General features: G+C 41.7%; 1 protein-coding gene across 3 annotated transcripts in view; it reads right to left on the reverse strand.

Annotated features, from left to right (window-relative positions):
• Positions 1-22,717, reverse strand: part of adarb2 (adenosine deaminase RNA specific B2 (inactive)) — a 208,366-nt gene extending 185,649 nt beyond the window's left edge. For 2 of the 3 annotated variants that reach the window (XM_019363290.2, XM_025910160.1), the window contains exon 1: positions 21,316-22,716. In XM_019363290.2, the coding sequence (XP_019218835.1) occupies positions 21,316-21,418 (103 nt within the window). In that variant the 5' untranslated portion in view covers positions 21,419-22,716. Of the gene's footprint in view, positions 1-11,935; positions 12,026-21,315 lie in introns of all 3 variants that reach the window. The other variant, XM_005471671.4, reaches the window with a different exon arrangement.
• Between the last annotated feature and the right edge of the window lie 201 nt (positions 22,718-22,918).

The raw sequence follows: 22,918 nt of genomic DNA on the forward strand, positions 1-22,918 counted from the left end.
ATCTGCAGAAAATAAGTTTAAATGTTAAAGAATTTCTTCAAGTCAAAGACTGTTGCATATAATGTAATTTTTGTTCAATGCAATGTGCATAAAATTAAAGCATTAAAACTAATAAAACAATTTAAAAAAAAAAGACTTTTCCATTTTATTCAATTTGGATTGTGCATAAAAAATAGAATTGGGCTGAAAGGTCTATTGCTTTATTACCTATTCAGGTTGTGCATCATGTTTTTAAAAAGTAACTAAGTATAAGTAACTAATTACTTTTGTAAAATAAGTAATCAGTAATGTAACGGGATTACTTTTGAAAATCAGTAATCAGTAATAAGTAACTAATTACTTTTCCCAAGTAACTTGCACAACACTAGTCAAGAGAAGCTAAAGTACTCAACAGGTGTGCTAAAAGAAGAAAGAAGGACAAACATCAAAACCTGTTCAGAACTAATTATGCAAATTAGCTGTGCAGTGATTCAGCCTCACCTCTTGACAATGACAAAGGTTCTCCACTTTTATTTTCTCCAGAACAGGATCGGTTATTTTAAAAAACAGACTTTTATTAAAATGTTTTTTTCTGACTAGCCTGAAGTGGGAAGAGCTCAGTGGGAATGCTTCCCAGCGCCAGTCAGAGTTGAACAATCTTTGGATCTAAATGTGTTGAAATATGCTGTTTTGTTGTTTTTGTTTTTTTGCTCGTGGTGTTTATTGTCAATCATATCAAACCGCACCCACACGCTGGAAGGGAGAGTGTTAAAAAGTTTCAAAAACAAGTTGATCCTCATTTAGTCATAAATATTTAAAGTCACCTGAGATTCACAGCCAAGGCTTTACCGTTTGTTTGACACTTGTAAAAATCAATGCAGCATTCCATGTTCACCTCATGTGAACGCTATATGGTTTTTTCTTTTCCTACCTAACACTGAAGAGAGAATAAACAACCCTGAACAGCGACCTTAGTGAAGATAATATCGGATCATCACTATCATGATCACTGAGATGATGGCAATAAAGACAGCATAACGACTTAGGGGAGGGGGGGACTGTGAGGTGGGGTTGAGGGGGTAGAGGGTGGGCTTGGAGCAAAACAACGCCGGCTCCCATTTCCTCAACTTCAATTAAATGGCTTGTGACAGCGCGCATGTGAGGGCATATCTGCCGCGCGCCACTTGACTCCCGTCATTAGTGGGTGATGGTGCCAGGCTACACCAGTTTTATAAGCGTATTTTTAGTAATAATAACCAGCTGGTGAACAACGACGGCTGTGAAAACGCTAGGGGGCCCCTGTGGCCGCGTCAAGTCGAGACTGAGTCTCCAGGGTACGAGGGGTGACGTGTAGTCTTTGTTAGAGCGATTAGGCCTTTCAGTAAAAGAAGAACAGATGAGGAGTGATGCTGTTCATTCACATCTTATACACCTGATACAATATAGATAAAACCATCATTTATAGAGGAGAGCTTAATTCGTTTTAACAGAGAGGCTAGAAATGTAAACACGTCAAAGTAACTGCCAGATGCCGCTGGGATATAAAGAGCGCTGATTATAACGTGCGTTCCGCCCAGGCTCTCAGGTATAACGCCCTGACTGCCGGGCGTAAACAACGCTCACAGTTACACGGGAAGGAAATCAATCGACATCTGTTAATTCATCCCAGGCAGGAGACCAAATTGAAAAATGGATTACTCCACGTGCGCTCTGCGCAGATCTACATTGTGATCAAGGAGCGATGCGTCTCAGCACCTGCTTAGTGCAAGATAATGGGTAGCGCTCCAGTTTGGAGCGCACAGCCAACAAGGATCGGATTACGGTGCTGGCAGGAGAGTCGGTCAGTGACGAGCAGGTGTGTGGAGGACTTCAGGCCTCAGCCGGAGCTGATTGACGAGGAGCTCGCATTATTACAGCCAAATACATGACCTATAGCCAAGTGATAACAAAAAGTGCCACTTTTTTGTGTGTTTGTGCATCCTCTTAAGGATAATAATTACATTAAAATGTAGCAACATAGAGACATTAGATATGTTCTCAAGCTAAATGACACATGTTAATATATTCACAGAACTTCATAAAGTTTTAGATAATTTTATTATTGTAGAAATTATCTGAAAATTAGAAACACCTGTAATTAATAAATGCTGGTCAGCGAAATGCATTTCTTAAAATAAACCTGTTTACCATTCATGCAGATGTTTGCTATGTAAAGAGTAACTTTTTTTTACGATCTTTGCTAAATTTCCTCTCCCATGCAGCGCTTTCTTTTTGGTGTTATTCAGCGAGCGGTTGTTGTTTTTTTCTCCCCATTATAATGCAATAATTAAAAGTGTGCTCTTGTTGTTGTAATATGTGCCAATTGAACATGTTTAATATTGAGATTGCTGGTCTGGGCTCATTTAATTTTCCCCACTCTGCTGTATTCGCATGATAATTCTATTTTCCTTCAGTGTCTCCATTATTACCAGCTGCAGCTGTAACACTCCCATTTCCCCACAGGGATCATTAAAGTTTCATGTTATTCCGTCTTATCTAAACAGGTGATGTCAGTGGCTGAGAAAAGTGTCTCCTGTTAAAAAGGTAAATTCTTGCTAGCAGCAAACCAGTCTTCATTACAGGAGACTAATGAGTGGAAATGAAAGACAATGGATCTATTCAGGGTTGGCTGGTTCTTTACTGTAGACACACTAATGATAATGCATTCTCTAGTTTTAACAAAGATCCAATCCATATGCCCTCTGACTCATTACATAACACCACTCCAACCCACAGCCACAAGGTCTGAGGGTGACGGTGAAAGCTAATCTGTTTTGCGTGATTATGTTTTGGAAATTTCTGCTGGAGCACATTTTCATTTACTACAGTGGAATATACAACAGTGTCAGTGCTGTTGTTATTACACATTTAAAAGGACTGCACTCTAACGGTCATTTTAAAAAGCGGTGGTTTAATTTGAGGCTCTCTGTGAATGAGCAGTGAATGAGTTTTCAATTAGCGCAAAATATGTGAAATAACAACAACAAAAACACACCAGTGTGGCTGCGTAGCTTACCTACCTACATCCCTTACATAGCAAACTGACTGAGAGAGGTGGAGATAACTAGACTGTGTTTTAGATCCAGGCAAGCTGTTTTTGTCTGAACTTTCCAATTATATAATTATCTCATACAGTTAAATTGCTAGTATTTGTAGATACCGGTGGATTGCTTTGCTTTCATTGCTGTGAGTTACTCAAATACTGATAAATGTAAAGCTACAGCCAGCAGCTCATCAGCCTAGCGTGTACTGGAGCTCTAACTCATGTCATATTCAGCGCAAATTACACTCAGGAAAACTTTTCAAATTGCCAATAATAATGCAATAATATATAGAACTGGGAGTCTGCAAACTGGGTATGCTAAGTTTGTTAAATCTGTCAGCCAGCGCTTCTCAAGCTTATCACATTTTACTCATTCAATTTGTATAAAACAGGGTTTTTAAATATCAAAGTGAAGTTTAGGGCATCTAATTCTGTTTTTAATCTCTCTATTTCAATTACTCACTAAGCTAGCTACCAGCTGATAGCTGGCAACAATATACTGAGTAACAATAAACTTACTGAATAAGTGAGACCTATCAATTCTCACACGTAGGTCCCTGAAAGCGGGGAACCACGTCAACTAATAACTAAATTCCTCAAAATATGTTTCAAAATTAAGGTGACATGGTGACCTGTTCAGATGTACCCGCCTCCAACCTTTCACAGCTTGGATAGGCTTCAGCTCCCAACAATCCCAAACTGGATACGCAGAGGAAAATGGATGGATGGGCCTGAGTATTTCCGAGCTCATGAACAAAGATAATATAAATCTAAATGCAGTCATTAAAATTTGCCAGATTTTACTAATTTTAGTATGTTTTTACTACAATGGTGCATCTGCAGCTGCACTTTCATATTTAGCTTGCAGACACAATAATGCTCCTCCACCTCCCAGCAAAATATATAAACAAATGAGTATAGATATTGCAACACAGAAATTTCCTTTAAATGCATATCCCCAGATTATTCATTAGTAAGTAATCATAAAGTAGTGAGCAAAATAAAAAATATCATTTAAAAAATAAATAAATAAATTAGCAGGTAAGTGATTGTAGCTGTGAATAGAAGCATATGTGTGTGTGTGTTTGCATGCACCAGAAAGGCATACTTGCCTGAAGACAAATGGTCCTTTGACCTTTGTATGAACCAGCAGCCCCTGGTGAGTGATAACTCATGACCTGGTGGACGGGTAGGGCATCCATCTCTCACCCTGCTAAGGATGAATGTGATGATGAACGCGCCCGCTTGCTGCTATTTAGATAGCCCTGAAGTCACAGCTATGACAAACTACCCACACAGAGAGCCAGGGCTGAGCCTTGTTTATACTGTCTGCCCATTCACCACCAGGCTACGACTGTACAAACTCTAACAGTGCCACAGGGAACTTGTACAAACTCAGGGTCAAATAAGAAGAGCAATCTGTCTCAGTGACTCTGCCGGCTTACAGTTTTACTGCTCACACTCGTGCATACAGCACATAGAGCGCGTGCATCTCCAATACAGCAGCTGAGAGCATTAATGTAGAGTAAAGCTACGATCAACCCAAAAATCCAGCAAATAGTCTTATTAGCAACCGACTGAAGTAAAGTGATCAGACTACAGTAGCGAGTCCAGGCCTCCAGCGGGTTCGCTCCTCTCTTCTTGGTTGACCCTGTGCTCACAAGCTGCTCTCTTCTTTTTAAGTCACATGCCTACAAAGTGAGGTCATACTTCACAGTGTTGACTAAAAATTATGATCTGTGTCCAGATTGCCTCCAGCAGATAATCCTTTAGTCATCACGGAGTCCTACGAGCTGTAATACGAACGGATGAGTCAGTGAAGCTCACTTCTGTCTGATGACAGCGATACTGCGGTGATTCCGCTGGTAAGCGCTGACGTGTTTGGTGGTGTTAGCTGCTGTTAGTCAGTGTTTCTGAACATGACTTCACAGTGGGTCTAACGCTTTCGAGCTCAGACACTTAGCAAATACACTCTCATACGATGTGGGAATGTAATGTGGGGATGAATGTGATTTTTAGGACTCTCAAGGCTAACATTAGCTGCCATAGCTTTAGCTTTTAACCAGCTGATAACTGACTCTTGAGCTATATGTTCGTCAGTTTCCCTTCCTTTCAGAATTCTCAGGAATCTAAAACATTCTAATAGAAGTTCTCTGGGTTCTTCTGTAGCGTGCATCAGCGGTCCCCAACCTTTTTTGCACCACGGACCGGTTTAATTTCAGACAATATTTTCACGGACCGGCCTTTAAGGTGTCGCGGATAAATACAACAAAATAAAATGATACAGACAAAGACAAAACCTGTGGTGTTTTGTAAATATAATAATAAACACAAATTCACTGTGTAATTGTGTAACTTTATTAGCTGCATCCTCCTGAAATGCGCCAACAACATTGAGAGTAACATCCTCCTCTCTGCCCCTTAATGCTCTCTGGTCCCTATGGTAACGCATAAATATTACTTTCAAAATAAGACACAAGTACATGGGAAAAGAGTTAACGATAAAAACCCTGAAAACGATAAATTTCACACCCGAGCCTCAACTCTCGCGGCCCGGTACCAAACGACTCACAGACTGGTACCGGTCCGTGGCCTGGGGGTTGGGGACCGCTGGTGTACATGACACAGTACTTTCTGTAGAGCTCACAACAAACCTAGAATCACACATCAGTTCTCCTATATATAATAAAATGCGAAATAAAATGCGTTTTTAGCTGATTATTTGATGCACTTTTTTTTTTTTTAGCTCTGCTGTTTTTTTCACATCTAAAATATTGAGAAATACTGTTTTAAACACAGAAAACCAATAAATATATGTATGCTAATACATGTAAAATAGTTCCCCTTGAAATCTCTCACTAAATTCTTTACAGAACTGGGCTAAAATATGTCGAACATGTACAGTTTCCTTTCAGCATCTATCAAAAGCAGCATGAGAAATGTAATGTTTCTGCTCACTGCAGCCTTTGTCTGCCATCTTAGTGTTTCAAGCCTCAGCTGTGGCAGACAGTGAGGAGGAACTCTCCCAGAACAGGTGCCAGGAAGATAATAGCACCTGCAGCCCAGCAAGGTCGCCACACTGACCCGCGGGTCCTTCTCTATTATTGCGTCTTTGTTTGACAGCGCACACTGTGTGTACATACATGCATGTGCCTGCATTCTGTCGTGTGCACATATTTCTCTCCATGCTCGATTTCTCTTCCACACAAGTCTGCACTCGCACACGGGCGAGCGATTCTACCGTTATCCAACTGATGGTCCATTCAAATTAAAATGAACCTCCATCACGCTAATAGGGGGAGCGGAGAACAAAGCGCGGGCTCTCTGCAGTCAGCAAGAATAGCAGGAGGATTATCACCGCTATCGTCAGAGCTATTATCATTAAACCAAGTTGCCACTCTCCCCTTCCGCTGCAAACCAACAGGCCGCAGTGAGTTTACTGCAGCACCAGTTTGAATCGGTGCAGAGCCTGTCGCTTTAGTGACGGGGACGTGATTGTGATGTGAAAGCACAACAGATGATGAGTCTGATTTCAAGAATTATATCTGGACATTTAGGCAATTATGTGTATTCCTGAAAGCACAGGGCCTAATTTGAACTTAATGATACGTTTAACTCACTGTTGGAGGCATGCAGTATGTGCTGTTCAGAGTTCAAAAGCAATGTTGCAGTTCCAGTGCCTCTGTTGACTTTATTTTCAACGCTGTCATCATCTGTATCCGCAGGTATTAATAGGGAGCATACCCAACTTCAATACCACAGTGCATTTGAAGTAAACGTGTATTGAAACCCGACTCATTAGCCTAACAGTGCCATTGCAAGAAATGTAGGTTAGTTTGTTCCCCTTTGGAGTGCTCATCCCAAAAGAAACTGTTTGCAAGGACTGTCATTGTTAGCATCTGGTGGTAGCTAGGCTAATTACCCAAGATAAAATTTCTGACTGTGGAAGAAGCTTTAATAGGCAAGGTGAAGATATGAAGGAAAGAGGTATTCTTTATAGTTACAGCAGCTGATGAGTCAAGCACTGACAAAGCCACTGCCTCATCTTCAAGCTCAAAGTAAAGAAGAGGCTTCTACCACTAGATAGCTAGCTACCTTAGCTACCTTAGCTCTCTTAGCTTAGGATTTCTTAAACATTTTTGTCATGAGGTATGCTATTTATGAAAAAGAATCATACACAGACTATACTGCTTCAGAGCCACATCTTTCAATATTGCTACAGGTATATTATCATAAATATGTAAAACAATAAACAGTTTAAGAATAACTGATTATTTTCAATTGAAGTAGAAGTCAACCATTAGCCAGTTATAATCACGTATTATATATATTATAAATCCGCACATTCACAACAATCCTGCATCCACATTTTGAACAGATGATTCTAATGAAAAAATAAAATTATATATACATATATATATATATGTATATTGTAATGATGCTGCTGACATCTTCAAATCATTTTTTCTTTAATTCACTGGAAATTCTTTTGAGTGGCCCGTTTGAAAAAAAGAAAGAAATACTCAGAATTTATAACGTTGTCTCAAAGGACTTTAATGCCTGGAAACTAATAGTCCTTTCTGATGGCAGGAAATCAATTGATTATCTCACTCCTTGAGATACGAGGGAGTAATAGATTTTAAGTTGTTCCATATTTGTCTTTGGTAATTAGGCCTGAACTGAAGTACATTTATAAATATATAATTATATATTGGCCAATGACAACTATACTATATGTTCTTTGTTACGCACTGATAAAATAAAGCGTTTTATTGATCATATCTGAAAAATGATGCATCACGGGATTTAGAAATGGTGTAATCGTCACAGTCTTTCGAGCACAGTGGCTCCATACAGCAGAGCAGCTCCAAACATGCACCAATTCAGCTGTGGATGCAAGTATTAAAGGGTGTCTGAATCTTGGTGTTAGATCTGTAATGGAGCTGTTCAGGGTCTACCTCACCTCTCGCATGACGTCAGTTGGGTTGGATTCTGTCCCACCGCAACCCTGTTTGGATAAGCCGTCAAAAACATGGATGGAAACGGATGGATAAAGAACATCGGCCAATATATTGATCAGAATTTTTTGCTCTCCTAAAATGGGCTTCAGCCCCATCGGTCTAATTTGTTTTCCCCTGAAGCATCTCTGCAACGGATTTGGCGAATCAAACATGTATTCCACAGAGACAGACAGAGAGCGAGAGAAAAAGAAAACCTGAAAGAGAAACAAGCGCAAGAGAGGAAGGGATGAGAGTGTAAAGATAGATGTTATCCGACGGAGATATCATAGAATCCACTGATTGCACTGCAGTAAATAATAAACAGCGATCTCATCCTGATTGATGTACATCTGTTGTTGCACTGACTATTTGCCCAGCAAGCATCCGATAGAGTTGCTGACTGTGTTGCGTGACTGTTTAGCCTATATGCAATAATGATGATGACTATTTAGCCTTTGAATAAAGCATTCAAATTTAACTTTTACCTAATCTATGTCTCTTGATCGTGTTCTGAGAATAAATCAATAAACAGTACTATGAACTAGTCATTGCATTAAAATGAAAGCAGGCATGAGGCTCAGGCGAATGAGAGAATGAAGAGAACATGAGGAGCGCGACACACACACGAGACACCAAACAAGCAACTGGCGAGATGAAGAAGAGGAGAGGGTCAGAGTTATCACAGTTTATCCTAGCTCCAATGTGTCACAGGTCAATAGCAGGTATGAGACCAGGTGGAACAAAGCATGGATGGCATACACTCCAGCATATGGCAGGTTCATCAACATCAAGCTTCTCACTTTTCTAGTTGTTTCACACCGGCTGGTGAAGTGTTTCTGGTTTGATGATGAGGGATCCAGCCTACACGACCTGACCAGTACCTTTTGATAGATCACAGTGTTTCACACTTTATATTCCTTTAACTTTAAAATGGGGCAATCTGCACAGAAACAACACAACCACACTGAGAAGAAGCCACATTCCTGTATGTATGCAGATAAACTGCTAGTAAACTTGTAAACTTTGCTAAAAGCTAAAAGCAGCCACTGGGTCTATTTCTAGCAGCAACACCTGCAGCTTGTATAAGTGAGTCTAAAAAGGAAGACAGCGTTTTTTTCCACTACTGTTATTTTAAAGCTTTAGTTAATATTTTTTCTGGTATAGTTTAAAAAAATCTTATTTCTAATCATATTACATAAATGATAACAGATTAAGCAATTCATTACTTTAACTCACCTAGATCAGCAGTCCCCAGCCCCCGGGCCACGGACTGGTACCGGTCCGTGAGTCGTTTGGTACTGGGGCGCGAGAGTTGAGGCTTGGGTGTGAAATTTATGGTTTTTATTGCTATTGTTTTTTAATCATTTTTATCGTTATCTTGATTTCCCTGGGTCTTTTCCTCTGTGTTATGAATAAATCTTGTTTTTTTTTGGTACCAGTACTGGTTTTATTTTGTTGTATTTATCCACAACACCTTAAAGGCCTGTCCGTGAAAATATTGTCGGACATAAACTGAACCAACCAAAAAAGGTTGGGGACCGCTGACCAATGTTCCCTCTAATTTTTCACGTGTCTGAGCGAACACACAAACTCCCTGAGCGATCCCTTGGACCACTGTGAGCGACATCAGACGTGTTCACTGTGGTCGCGCCAGCATCTAATCCATCCAAGTTACATGGTTTATTAAAATAATCAAATTACAGCATTTACATTTATGTTAGACTACTTTTAATTAACTGCTTTAGCCCACTTACAATGAAAATGTAAAAAAAATCCTGTTCATGACCTGTGTAGTATGTTAACACTATTGGAAGTAAAAATAACTTGAACTCCAATTTTGAAAACACAACTTTCTTTCTTTTTTTAAAAAAAAGCTCTGACTTGTATTATGAGTCTGTGGTCTGGGAGAGAGTCCTGTAACTCTGTCTGCCAAATACAGTATATAATGACCAATGCTGGGCAATTAATTATATAGTTACTTCTTCAAAAAAGTAACTCAGTTTGGCAAACAACAAAGATTTTTGCAGCTATTTTTTTTAAATGCAGCCAAGGCATTTTTAAATATACATTTCAAACTATTTACAGAACAATCAGCTGTTCTGCATCAAATCTGATGCCACACAAATTATTTGTGCCACTCCAAAAAATCATTTCTGTCCACTATGAGATAAAGGAGAGCAACAGCCTGATACCTGCAGGCCTGACAACAGGAGATGTATCACTCCTGTAACACCTGTAACATTCAGCAGTCGCCTCATTGTTCTGACACACACAACAAAACTATTGACTACACTACACACTAACTACACAAGATTTGTGCTAAACGTCGCAAATCTCTCACATATCAAAACACCGCCGTCACTCCTAAAACTTCCCCCCGTTTCTTAACAACTAGATGCCACGTTGCCATATCATTTTTTGATTGGTCGACATGGTACTTTTTTCGACGAATAGGAAAGGGAGAGGGGGGTGGAGTTTGTTTTTGCTCACAGGCGGAGAGTGCTTTCGAGGCTTTTTTCTTATAAAACGCCGTTTTTACCGTTTATTCCCGCAGTAAATATAAACAACGACAGTATTCAGGAAGAAAACCAAACATTGCATATTTTTTATCACAACTCTGGTTTTACGTGGCCTACCAACACAATTTAAAAACTGGTATAAAGTCCACACTTTTTCCGTCAATTGTTCCGTCTGTCCTGCTCACATCTCCAATGGTTGTACACGTTGTCATTAACGTGGCTTCACTGCACATCAGCCACGCGGCTTTGCTAGCTAAAACACCGGTGTCGGCACATAAGGACGCTGTCATAGCCTGTCAGCGACGTTGATTGGCTGCGTATATACGAATGTAAATCGCATTATTGGCTGGAATATGGGATAAGGTGGAATCGTTTTAATACAATATGGAAGCAGCCAGTCACTCACTGACTAACACTGCAAAACAGAATTGTTAAAGTATTAATTTTTATCTCAATTCAGGTTAATTTTTTTTGTGCGCAACACAGATTTTCTGTGCGCAGAGACCGTGCCAGCAGTGCGCAATTGCGCACGTGCGCAGCTTAGAGGGACCTAGACGACTATTTGAACATGCCACGGTTTTAAAAAGAGAAAAATAAGTACAGGACTAAAGGATTTTTAATGAATGAACTGTTTCTTTTCATCATTAATTTGAGAAAAAGACTGGTAAAGCAGCTGTACAATAAAGGCGTTTTTACTGGTTTTACTGCTGCTTTCAGTGACTTACACAGTATACCTTATGTCTATTATGTCTAAATATAGAATGGTGGGTATGTAGGTCCATGTGGGCCAGCATTTGAGGGACTCTTAACCCGCAGACATCCTCTCTCTTTGTCCTTTACGCAAGGCAACATTTGTAGCCTGAGGTGCCACACACCCTTCACCCTTCACCAACAGCTCCGGCCCCAAAGCACCACTGTCAGTGAGGTAGCGGAGGGGGTGGGGATGAAATTCTCCATCACGCCAAAGCCCATCCAAGCAGACCAATGCCAAAGCGCCATGTGTGTACAAACAATTCAGCTGAATCCGACTGGATGTATACTCAGGCCTTATCTGGGCAAAGCCAAATACTCTCTGAGCTATCAAAGGTAATGGATGAGTGATTGGAACTCTAAGTTTTTCGGGCAAATGCAAACACATCTATTACGCTCCACCACTTCAAGCTGTACAAATCAAAATCGGGGCAGCAAGAAGGAAAAATAAACTACACAGCATGTGACTGTTAGGAAACTTGGAAAAAACATGATTTTGCATATCGCACTGATCAGCCTGCAGGTCTAAAACTCTAACTCGGCCAACCCTGTGGCGATGCAACATCAGACACACTTAATGCAGGGAAAGATTTTTTTCTAAATACCTTTTAAAGGATTTGCAAGATAAGCCTGTCGGTCTCTCCTAGAAGGGGCCCCTAAAGGATCCTGGAATCGATGGATGGGAGAGGGATTTACTGTAGGGCAAAGAGGGGGAAAAATGTTATTTAATGCTTGCATGTGAGCAGAATAATGAAGCGGTGAGGATGTTCGCATATGCGCTCATCATTATCAGTGCTCCTAATCTGCCATTAAGCAATTCCATCAGCTACAGGGATCTAATATTCCCTGCAAAAAGAGCGTATTTACCATTTACTATGAATCAACTGCTATCAGATGTATTTACATAGTGAGGAAGGAGAGTAAAAACACTCTTGACCCCTCATGCAGAGTGAAGTAAAAAATATCAGTGGTAGAAAATATTCTGTACACAGGCACAGTGACTAAGCTAATTATTCAGGCCTCGCTACTACAGCATTTCCCATAATGCTTACCACTTATCATATAATGCACTAATCCAATAAGGATGTATGGCATGATCCTCGGGTTATTACAAAAACAGATAAAGGAACAAGATACTGTTTGCAAAATCCTCTCCTTTCTTTAAAAACCAACCGTGATCATATTAAATGGATCAAACTGTTTAAGTTTAAAAAGGCTCATCCAGATTAGCAGCTTACTACATCCAAGGTCCAGGCTAAAACTGCACTTTGTCTTAAGTTATCATCTTGGACTAGTTTTAAATGAATTACAAACTGTTTGCAGCTACCTTTAAATCCTGCAGTGTATAAATAATAAAGCTCAAGCGTAACCATGTGTTACAGTAAACTAGTTTGGTTCTACACAGCTATAAATTCCAACAGTGTCCTGTTTCAGCTAGCATGACTACAACTACTGACCACCTATTAGCTTTAGATTCAGTGTTTTAGCACAACATTGTGTACAAGGTCAGCAAGTGCGTTTTTGACATCTTTCTTACAGCCCTTCATTCTTCGCACCCATTAACATTAAAGCCTGACAGTCTGCAACGTTTTTCAGCCACATCATGAAGTTAATGCTAGTTAGCTTAGTTAGCTACAACAAAACTGATAAATACAAGCTAGAATCAAGAAGCTAGCTTTGTTTATTGACATCTAAAATCAGCAATTTCAAGTGGTAAATCACACAGTGGTCAAGAGCAGAAGAACTGGAAAATATTTCATGCTAGCTCTCCAAGAAAATTCAGACTTTGCCTTCCCAAGCTGCTAACATCCTCAGCAATAACCTACAAATGATGAAGTAGTGATTATGGTCACCACTTAGCCCAAATTGGTGAAGCAAGGTTAGGACACGTTTCTTAGAGAACAGGCCGTGCAACAACGCCTCTCCACACACTGAGAACTCGTTTGGAGGTTGTTAAAAGGTGTAGCTTTCTCTCCGACCTCCGGAGAGAGCCCTCAGGAGAGGTTCTCTTGTAAAACGCTCCATCTTATTAATGGAAATAAATGCCGTTAGTGCCCCACCCCTCTTCCCCCACCCCCCCACCACTCCAGCAGTAAGACGTGTCTATTCTTGGCTAAAGTCCCCTTCATTAACGTTATCTCAAATAGGCACCGAGTCTGATGGCGAGAGGAGGGACGGCAAGCGGCTAAGCTGCTTCATCCAATTTCATTATTCCATATGAGGCGGGGTATCAGTGTTAACTTTGCTATGTCAGCAAAGCACACGAGGCAGTTGTGCTGTTGTGTGGCTGAAGCATGACATAAGGCGAGAGGTGCCAGCGGCGCACGCTTTGCCAGCTGATCAGATGCTGACAAAGGCCATTCACGTGTTTGTGAGTTTTAATTTCCAAATGCACTCGAATGGCGAGCGAACACATTTCAAGGCTGACTTGCTGTATTTTGGACCGAGTTGGTAAAACAGCACAAAGCTTTTTTTGGAGCCCATATTCTAGCACCTTCTTCAGCTATTTTCTGCTTATGAAATATTTCCCTTTTCATAGCAGCAGCTACCGTGCTGTGAATACGCGCATGAAGCTGGAGGACAACAATAACAGTGTGTGTGCTTCAGGGAAGAGAGAGAGAGAGAGAGAGACAGAAACTGAAAGGAGAAGACATGAAAGACAGGAAGAAAGGGAGAGGAGGGATGAAGAAAGCGTGAAACTGTGGACCGTCAAATGATCTGGCCTCTCTCCAGGCATGATGACTCAGGGATGATGGCACAGTTAGAGCTAATTAGGATCATAAACTGGAGAAATGTTTTGCCACCATGATGTGTGGGGTGCTTCCACACTACTGGCAGGACTTCACATTAGATGTGAGAGCTAGTCTTGATGGCATGATAAAATAATAATAATAGCGATGATAAGACACAAAAATCGACTGCCTTGAATCAAAAACTTGAAATTTTCAGGTGAGTGAATCTAGTTCAGCATTTCCAGACTCAGTTTAGTGAAATGTAACCAGACTACAGCTCTGTTTCTGTTTGACTTTGGCTGTCACAATGTAAGAACAAGCATGAAAAGTGCATTTTAGTTGACATTTGGAGTAAATCGAGTGCGTAATTTCGCTATTAGAAATGCAATTTTTTGCATTTTACAGCTCAGTCTTCACACTGAAACCCTTCTATATAAAGTCCAGCTGCCACAATCCAGATAAGATGAGAGGAGGTGATAAAAACAGCTTTCCATATAACTGTGAAGGTTGTTAGAGATACCGGCTGCATGAAGAATACACCTCATCTACATGTTGTACTCAACAGCAGCAGCAGCAACAACAACAACAAAAACTTGCTTGACAGTTGCTACGAGACATCCAAACTCTCTTTTACACAACAGGCTCTCTCATGTTGCGTTGTTTTGTGGACTGCAGACGCACACACACTGACGGGAAGTGATAATGCCGCCGACTTGCCCTGCTACATCTGTGTTTATGAAGACTGACAGCTCCCCGCGAACGGCGACATGTACCGGGCACACAGATGACGAGAAAACACACACACACACACGTGCATGCAAACAAATTAACACACACAGAGGCATCACTCTGGAGCGCAATTTCCATCAGAGCGGCACACGCGCATTAGTGGCATGCAGTGTAACCAGCTCTCAAATGTCTCCACCAAAGTAGTCATTGTTGTGAAAGCTCTTGTGGACAGGCTGATGGAGCGTAACACATGACTAACTCAATTAAACTGTGTTTTTGTTGTCATAGCAACAAGTGCAACAAGTTATTTGCAATGTGAGTAATACCCTTATCTTTCCAACTGTGGGAGTCATCAAACAACAGGCTAATTAACTTAAGTGTCACCTTCTGCATTTTTTAAATCTGCATCTGTGCTTTTGATACGTGTTCTGATTCATTCTCTCCGCAGCCTGACTGAGGCAGCTCGTGCACTCCGCGTGTTATTGAGACATTTCGCCATGAAATTTGTTTTCTGGCCCTGAACTTTAAGTACAATTTCTCACTGCCTTGCTCCAAAAAAGCCAAGAGGGACTATTACCAGATAATTACTAATTATGCTAATGTGCTAAAGTTGTGCTATTCCTTTTCCTTGGTCATTTTATCAGCTGTCCTCAAGAGACCACAGTGAGTAGTAATAACCTTTTTTTTCCCAGCCCCCTCCTCCGCCCCCCAGCTAAACGCTCAGTCAGCTAGAGGACGCCGTGTCCTAAACCGCCGACTCCTCCGCCGCTACCCTTAATCAGGAAGTGCCTGTAAATTCGCAGAGCCATGCGTGCGCACACCGAGGAACACGGCGCCGCTTCCATCGGCACTGACCTTCATTAACCTCATAAATGCCAGCGGTGTTTCTGTTGCAGCTCTTAATGCGGTTATCAGCACAAACACAAACAAATGTGACAGAAGTGTTTCAGGAATAAAACTAGTGCTTTTCATCTGTGAAACAAACCTCTCTCTCTCTCTCACACACACACACACACCTACACACACACACACACACACACACACTGTGTGACATTGGGCTGTCCCAACATGGAAACCAAGCACCAATAACTACTGCATTCCTCAACCAGAAACCTTCCCACTCCTGATGACAATGAACCTACACAGGAAACTGGTACAAGGTGTGCATTCGCTCAGGTCCTCTCTGTGTTACTGCAGTGTGAGTTTATTTATCAGTGGGTTCTGCATGTGAATGTAGGCCAATGCAGAGACCATACTGTAACTGTTACAATGCATGTGTGCATGACAGGGACAGTTACGCTAACATTAAACAATAATCTGAATGAATGATGAATAAAACAACACTGTCATCGTCCTTAAAGGTCTCTCACACTTCACTGCAGAGTCGACATGCTTGGACCATTTTCACTATTCCAACTTAAATGTAATCATTTTTTTAGCCAGATTTACTATTGAGCATTATGACTGTTTTTTTCCTTCTTCTTCTATTATTACTCACATTGAGCTTTTTTATTTTTTATTCTCAGAGACACAGCATGAGCATCCTGGATTCTATTTAAAAGGAACCTGCAATTTATATATACGTGCTTTTTCTATAATTTATCTGCTGCTTAAAAAAGAAAAAACTTGCAGTTTTGTTATGGGTATGGGTGGGAAGGGCGGGGCTTATTTGACAGATGTTGGTAGGGAAGCAAACAGGAAATGACAGGAGAAAAATGGACATGACATTCAACGCGTGTCTGTGCAGCTGGAATTAAACCGGGTGACGTTGCTCGTAGCGGCAAGATGTAAACAATGCATAAAAAACGAAGAGTTGCAGACAGAGCCTCCAAAGTATATGAAGTTCAAAGCCAAATCTGGAAGATTTGCAAGGTGTAAGAGGTTTAGCATGAACACAAGTCAACAAAAAACCTCCAAATGATCAGTCATCAGCACTAAAGACCTTAAAGGACAGTGCAGCAAATAACAGCTATGTGTTTCCTACAAAGCAATAAAGGCAAAACGGGTAAAGGTATTTTATCTAAGACAAACAACACTGACAGACAGTGGGGTAGTGTGGTTACGTAATTCAATTAAAGCAAAGGCTGTTTTGTGTGTGTTTTGTATGCCGCCTCTATCACAACTGTGAAAACACAGCTTGTTCTCTCCGACAGGCTGCAACACATCTTCTTTAATCTCAGAGCTATTTTGGTCATTCCTAAATGTATTCCAGTACAAGAATGTTTGGTTTTCTTTCAGTAGCATCAGTGACTAGCACTAGCAGGTAGTAATATTATTGGTCTGCACGGATACCTGGCTGATTAAACCAGTGCAGGTGCAAAGTTCTTCAAATTTGTGAAATCGTAAAGGATAGTCTGCTCTGGGGCCTGTGCCCCCTCTTCTTGACCTCTGCCCCTCAACTCAGCGGCGCCTCTATCACCACCATCATCGCTGAGAGGGAACCGGGATGATATGGTACAGTCAGGAATTCCACTCACTCTTCCCTCCCTCTGCTTGGCGAGATGTCAGATAGTCCAACGCGTTCTCACTCCCTAAGCGTAATATTTTACGCTATGTGACAAATCGTCAACATTTTACGCTTTCGGGTACCCAACACGTTCCTACATGACGAGATCGGAAAAATGAGAAAACATGAGAACCGTTGGGACTCTATCTACACATGTTCGTTCATTTTCTTCAAATCGCTTTACAAAACACTATTTCATGCTATTTCTGTGCTGGTTAAGGTTAGGAATAGGGTTAGGGTTAGGGTTAGGGATAAGGTTAGGTTTAGGGCTGGAATACATGGCTGGAACGTATATTACCACGGAACCGTCATACCACTGGAATTCAGCCATAACCCGGGGCGTACCATCAGAACGCAGAAGGTCACCTTTCGCGTTCCTCACGAACGCCGCGGGACATGACAAAACGTCGCCATGCTACGCCCCGGGAGTGAGAACGCTCTGGATAGTCACAGAGCATCACTGGGTGGGTGGGAGAGTGGGGGGAGAGGGTGTTTTATGTTGATTGACCCAGCCACCCAGCTAATGTTTACTTGCGCCTCTTCAGAACGAAGAGGTTCAAATGTGTGTAAACCCTCGCGTCCCGCCTCCACCTCAACTTTCACCGCCGCCACGGCAGCCCACACTCGACCCGTCTGTCGCCGTCGCCAGCTCACCAGGAAGGAGAGCGTAAGCAGTAATTGCTATATAAATTATGTTACACTCTGTGTTTTTCACATTTCCCCCCTCGGCGCTCTTGATGATACGCTGATATACTGTACTGAGAGTGGAGGGTGATAAGTGTGGCTGTAAAAAAAAATAATGTTGGCCAATAAATCTCGGCGGTGCTTATTTTTGTCCGTAAGAAAGGCACACTGTGGATAAAAGAGCAGGAATATGCTGCACATATGCCGCGGTTTAACAAGGTCACGTCGTACAGATGACTGACAGGCGGGAATCTACAGGCAGATTTGTCAAAAATCAGGGGAGTGCATCATTCACCCAGATGTGCACGACTGTATTTGCGCAACTGACGTCCCTTTAGGGACACAGAGCTCACGGCTGTGACTAATTAAGAGGCAGATCCTCTGTGTGTCCACGAGTCCATCTGAGGGGGATAGCTCTGCTCACACTGTGCTTAAAGAACAGCAACAACAACAAAAAAAAAAACAGCGAGTGAGGTGTACATCCGCACAACATCGAGCTGACAGGAGTGCTGGAACCAGAACAATCTGAGGAGGAGGCGGCGGCTGTCAAACAGCAGCTGAAAAAGGAGCTGATGGATTCAGTAAGGTGTGTGATTTCTAGGAAATCTGAGCAGGAACAGTGAGGGCCGCCTGCTGAAAAGATGTTAGCAAATACATCCCCAGGCTGTAATCTTCACTCTGCACTTATTTATCCTGCCCATCCAAAAAAAATGAGAAAACACACACACACCCAAAAAAGAAAAACAAAAAAAGGAGTCTGGTGGAAGAAGAAATTAATCGAAGTTGCTGAATCTGCTTAGACCCTTTTGAATACACACACAGGTTTTAGTCCATCTACAAATAATCTGCAGCCTTTTCAAGGGATTAAGCCACAAATGCCACCAAATAATCCCTCAGTGATTTATTTATTTATTTGCCTTAAAGTCTATACACATAATTGTGTGGAAATCTCGAGATGATGCTCGGCTGGCATTTGAGATGAAAGATGACGATGATCGGTTAAAAAAAATGGAAGCTGGAACCCTTCAGTCCGAAACTGGGCTTTTATTTTGACAGTTTTAAGAAACGTTTAAATGTGAATCCAAGCGTCAAGACAGGAAGAGCAGAAGAGTCAGCGGCCATCAGCGCGTCCCGAAGCCACAGTTCATTTACAGCCGGCCCCTGAACTGGCCCCTAATGTCCCGTGTTATCAGAATGAATCAGCAGCGCTGATAAATTAGCTGCTCGGAAATACACGCAGCGAGGGCCTGTCAGCTAATGTGCGCGCGCGCTTGTGTGATACTCATATGCAATGCTTAATGTTGTGGAACCAATTCTGTCGTTTTCCATTATGTAAATACATTTGCCTCAGCACTATATTTTATGTATTGTCTCCCTTGTCTCAATTACTTGGGCTATTAAAAATCAAGAGGTTATGGAAATGAGATGCAGTTGTCTGTTTTGTAGTTTGATGACAAGTGCAAAGTGTTTATGAAAGCTCGTTATGCATTCAATTGCAGTCGGATACGTCAACACGCTCCGAGCGTTCATCCATATTCCACAATGCAATGGGGTGGCACGTCAGTGTCTTCAAGCATAAACAACACAAACGGTCGTGTTATCATCTGTTATGCGTATAAATAAATAAAAATAAATATTGCTTAAATCGTCCTCCTCCTTTTTTTTATGGAGATGGCAGAAAAAGAGGGGGTGAGCAAAAAGCAAAGAGTTTGCGGCCTGTGCCAGAGCAAACAAGTGCTCGGTGATTCAGTTCAGTGTTAATTAGCCAAATAAGAAGACCTGAGGAAATAACCGGCAAGGTTTTTATTTTTCTTCTTCTAAAGAATCAAAGCATTCACTGACATATCAATAATAGCTCCTTTCTTGATCTTTCAAAATGTCACTTTGCAGCTCTTTTCCTTCTGTGAAGTGCAGCACGAAGGAAGTTGGGGTAAAATTACTCAGCAATCACGGATTAATTTTAACAGCGAGCAATGCTGCGTTTTCACTTGTGACCACTTTTCCTTTAAAAAAAAAAAAAAAAAAGCAGGAATGCAAAGTCTCAAAGTCAGAGGTGCTGAGGTGGAAATGTTTCATCAGCCAGAGTGCTGTGAATTGTATTATTTTTATTTATTTATTTATTTATTTTGCATCATATACATAATATTTCACAAAGGTAAGAGTGTCACTGGCAGAGAGGATGCAGGGCATTTAAAACACACAAGGGATTTGTTTACCATGAACCCCCCGTCAGCATCCATTACAGCACGGCTGCAGGGACAGACGCTGAGCCTTAGGAAAAAAAATCCTCACTGTTATTATGTTTCAGTCACTGGAAATCAGCATGCTTTTCTGTTTTCATTACACATATAATTGGCTGTTTTACAGTTTGTCTCCAATTGTTAATCCACTGACTTCTTCATTAGAAGCTCAGTGAAAGGAGGCTGAAAGCTTGGAATTAGAAACAGGCACAAATAAAAAATATCAAGACAAAAAAAACAAAGAAATATTATTTTGAAGGGCTAGATAAAATAATTGTCCGTCCCTGCTCCTTTTGTCTCCCTGTTGCAGGCCCATAACTGAGTCCTAAACTTGAGGCTTCTCTGTGTAGCAGCACAGCAGTGCAGTTTCAGCCTCTAATGGGTGAAAATTCTGTTTAGATGAGACAACAGAAAAAAAAGGAAAAAGACAAAAAAATGTGAATTTTTAGGATTCTGTTACAGGATTTTGCAGTGTTTTCCAGCGTGGAGGAGGATGCTCTTTAATTATGCTACATTTTGAATATTTAAACTTACTGACAGGAACTGATGTGGCCATCTAATTTAAATTATGGAAGAAATCAGCGAGGAAGTTAAACAGGATTTATGTGTATGCGTTGCTTAAAAAAACAAACAAACGAAGAAATCAGTGTTAAATATTGACAGCAACCGTTCTGTCTACAGGAGAGCACGTTTAAAGCTCCATAAGAGCGAAATAATACTTTCATTCTCCGCTGTCCCGTTAGGTTAGGTATGAGACACAACGAAGGCTCTGCGAGGACGACGCACGCAGCGGCAACTAAACTTTACACGAGAAAGGCGATTTAAAGCCTCCTTCACCTCCTAAACAGAGATCACGTTTTTGGATTTTTTTCTTTAGTCACATTTCAAATATGCACTATTATCCAAAGCCGCCGTTATCGGAGCAGCAGCAGCAGCGGGGTGCAGGCTCCACCGGGCTGCCGCCTGTGCGCTCCGATGCCCCGCCAAGGTGCGCACGACCTCTGGAGAGAAAAACCAAAAAAAAAAAGAAAAAAGAAAAAAAAAGGAAACAAGTGGTCTAAAGTTTCTTTTCCGTTCTTTCTTTTTGCTTTTACCTTTTCTCTTGGATCGCCTCCTCCTCCTCCTTCTCAGCTTGCATTTCACCTGGCCGCCCTGAGCCCCCGACGCACGGCTGTTGTTTCCAAGTACGGATGCCATCAGCGCAGACCGTTGGAGCGAGGCGCAGGGATAACTTGAACTCGGCGGCTCGTTTCTCCTTTGTACTTGTCTGGCGTCAGCCTCCGTTGCTCTCTGATAGCGCTGCGTCCTCGGCTTTGACGAACACTCGGACTATATTTTCGGCTCTTCTTCTTTTTTATCCCTTCAAACCAGGGAGAGGGGCTTCGCGTCTCGCTGTTCCTGTATCACCTCAGAAACTCCAGCTCGCCTCCAGCTCACAGAGAGACTGTTCGCAGCGCAGCGTGGCAGCTCTCAGCAGCACTGATCCCGGCTGCTTCGCTCCTCTCAGCCAGTTTTTGCCGCGCCTCTGCAGAAATTTTGGCATCAGCCACTTTGAATTCAATCATGCAGGACGCCTATCTATTTGCTGCCGAGCTTTCTAATTAGGGTCCAATCCTGGCTGTCTGGGAGGTGTGACATCACCAGCGACACCCACCAGCTCACACCCCTTCTTCACCCAGTGCTGTTTTAAAAACGTTTCGTCTCATTCCGCGCACTTTTTAACTTAACTTTTTTTGTTACATGCCAGGGAAACTGTGTCCTTCTCAGGGAGGGGAAGGGGTCAAAGGTCAGGCCCGGATAGGACGTTTACCATCATCAAAGTACCGAATGTGGTCTTCTGCTTCATATACTGCCTGCTGCAAACCCAGTCACCACTAACTTGAGGCTCAGTGGAGAGACTGGGATGCAGAATGAGAGGAGTGCTTCTCCTTTCTCTCCTTGTACAGTTGTGTTTGTCTCGCAGGATTTAGGATTTGCAATTTTCTTGTGGGATTAATGTTCTGAAATAAATTCCCTCTCTGTGGTCTGAAGTCATAGATGTCCACGGAAGAAGATTATTCTCAGACGCATTGCTCAGCTGTCTTTTCAAAGGCATCTTTAACAGACTTTTCTTCCACGTAGGCCTTACGAAACTTATTTTATTCTGAAAATCCTGTTTTGACTTTTGCAGGTGACCTTCATCACACATGGCAAAAACTCTTAACGGTGTGTTGTATCCGTAAAGTTTGAAGATTGTGACATTTTGGCATTTTTGTGTGAAAGCGCAGTGTGAAGGCTTTCACAAAGCATTTGTGGTTTACCTAGCTGCAGGTAATTGTTTTATTCCCCCGGCCTCTGCAGCAGAAGGTCAGGTGTGCGTTGGGAGGAGGCGCTATGGTACTGCCCGACACATTCAGGAGCTCGGAATAAATGCGGGTTTGTTAAGCCCTAATCAAGAATGCATTAAGCTTGTACAGCTCTTTCTTTTTTCTTTTCTTTTTTTTTGTACAATTGGTGAATAAAGAAAACAGAGTGATATTTAATACCTAACAAAAAACTGCCTGCTGTTGCCTTGATTTTTTCCCCAAAAGACCCCCTTTACCTTCACGGGGCCCCAGCCGCTTCAGTTTTTATGATAAGAAAAAGAAAAAGCAGTGCTTTTGCTGAAGAACCAGCATGACACGTTTGCTGATGTCAGATTGAAAAGTCACTTTGAGG

Source organism: Oreochromis niloticus, linkage group LG9, assembly GCF_001858045.2.
Source record: "Oreochromis niloticus isolate F11D_XX linkage group LG9, O_niloticus_UMD_NMBU, whole genome shotgun sequence".
NCBI classification, from domain to species: Eukaryota; Metazoa; Chordata; class Actinopteri; order Cichliformes; family Cichlidae; genus Oreochromis; species Oreochromis niloticus.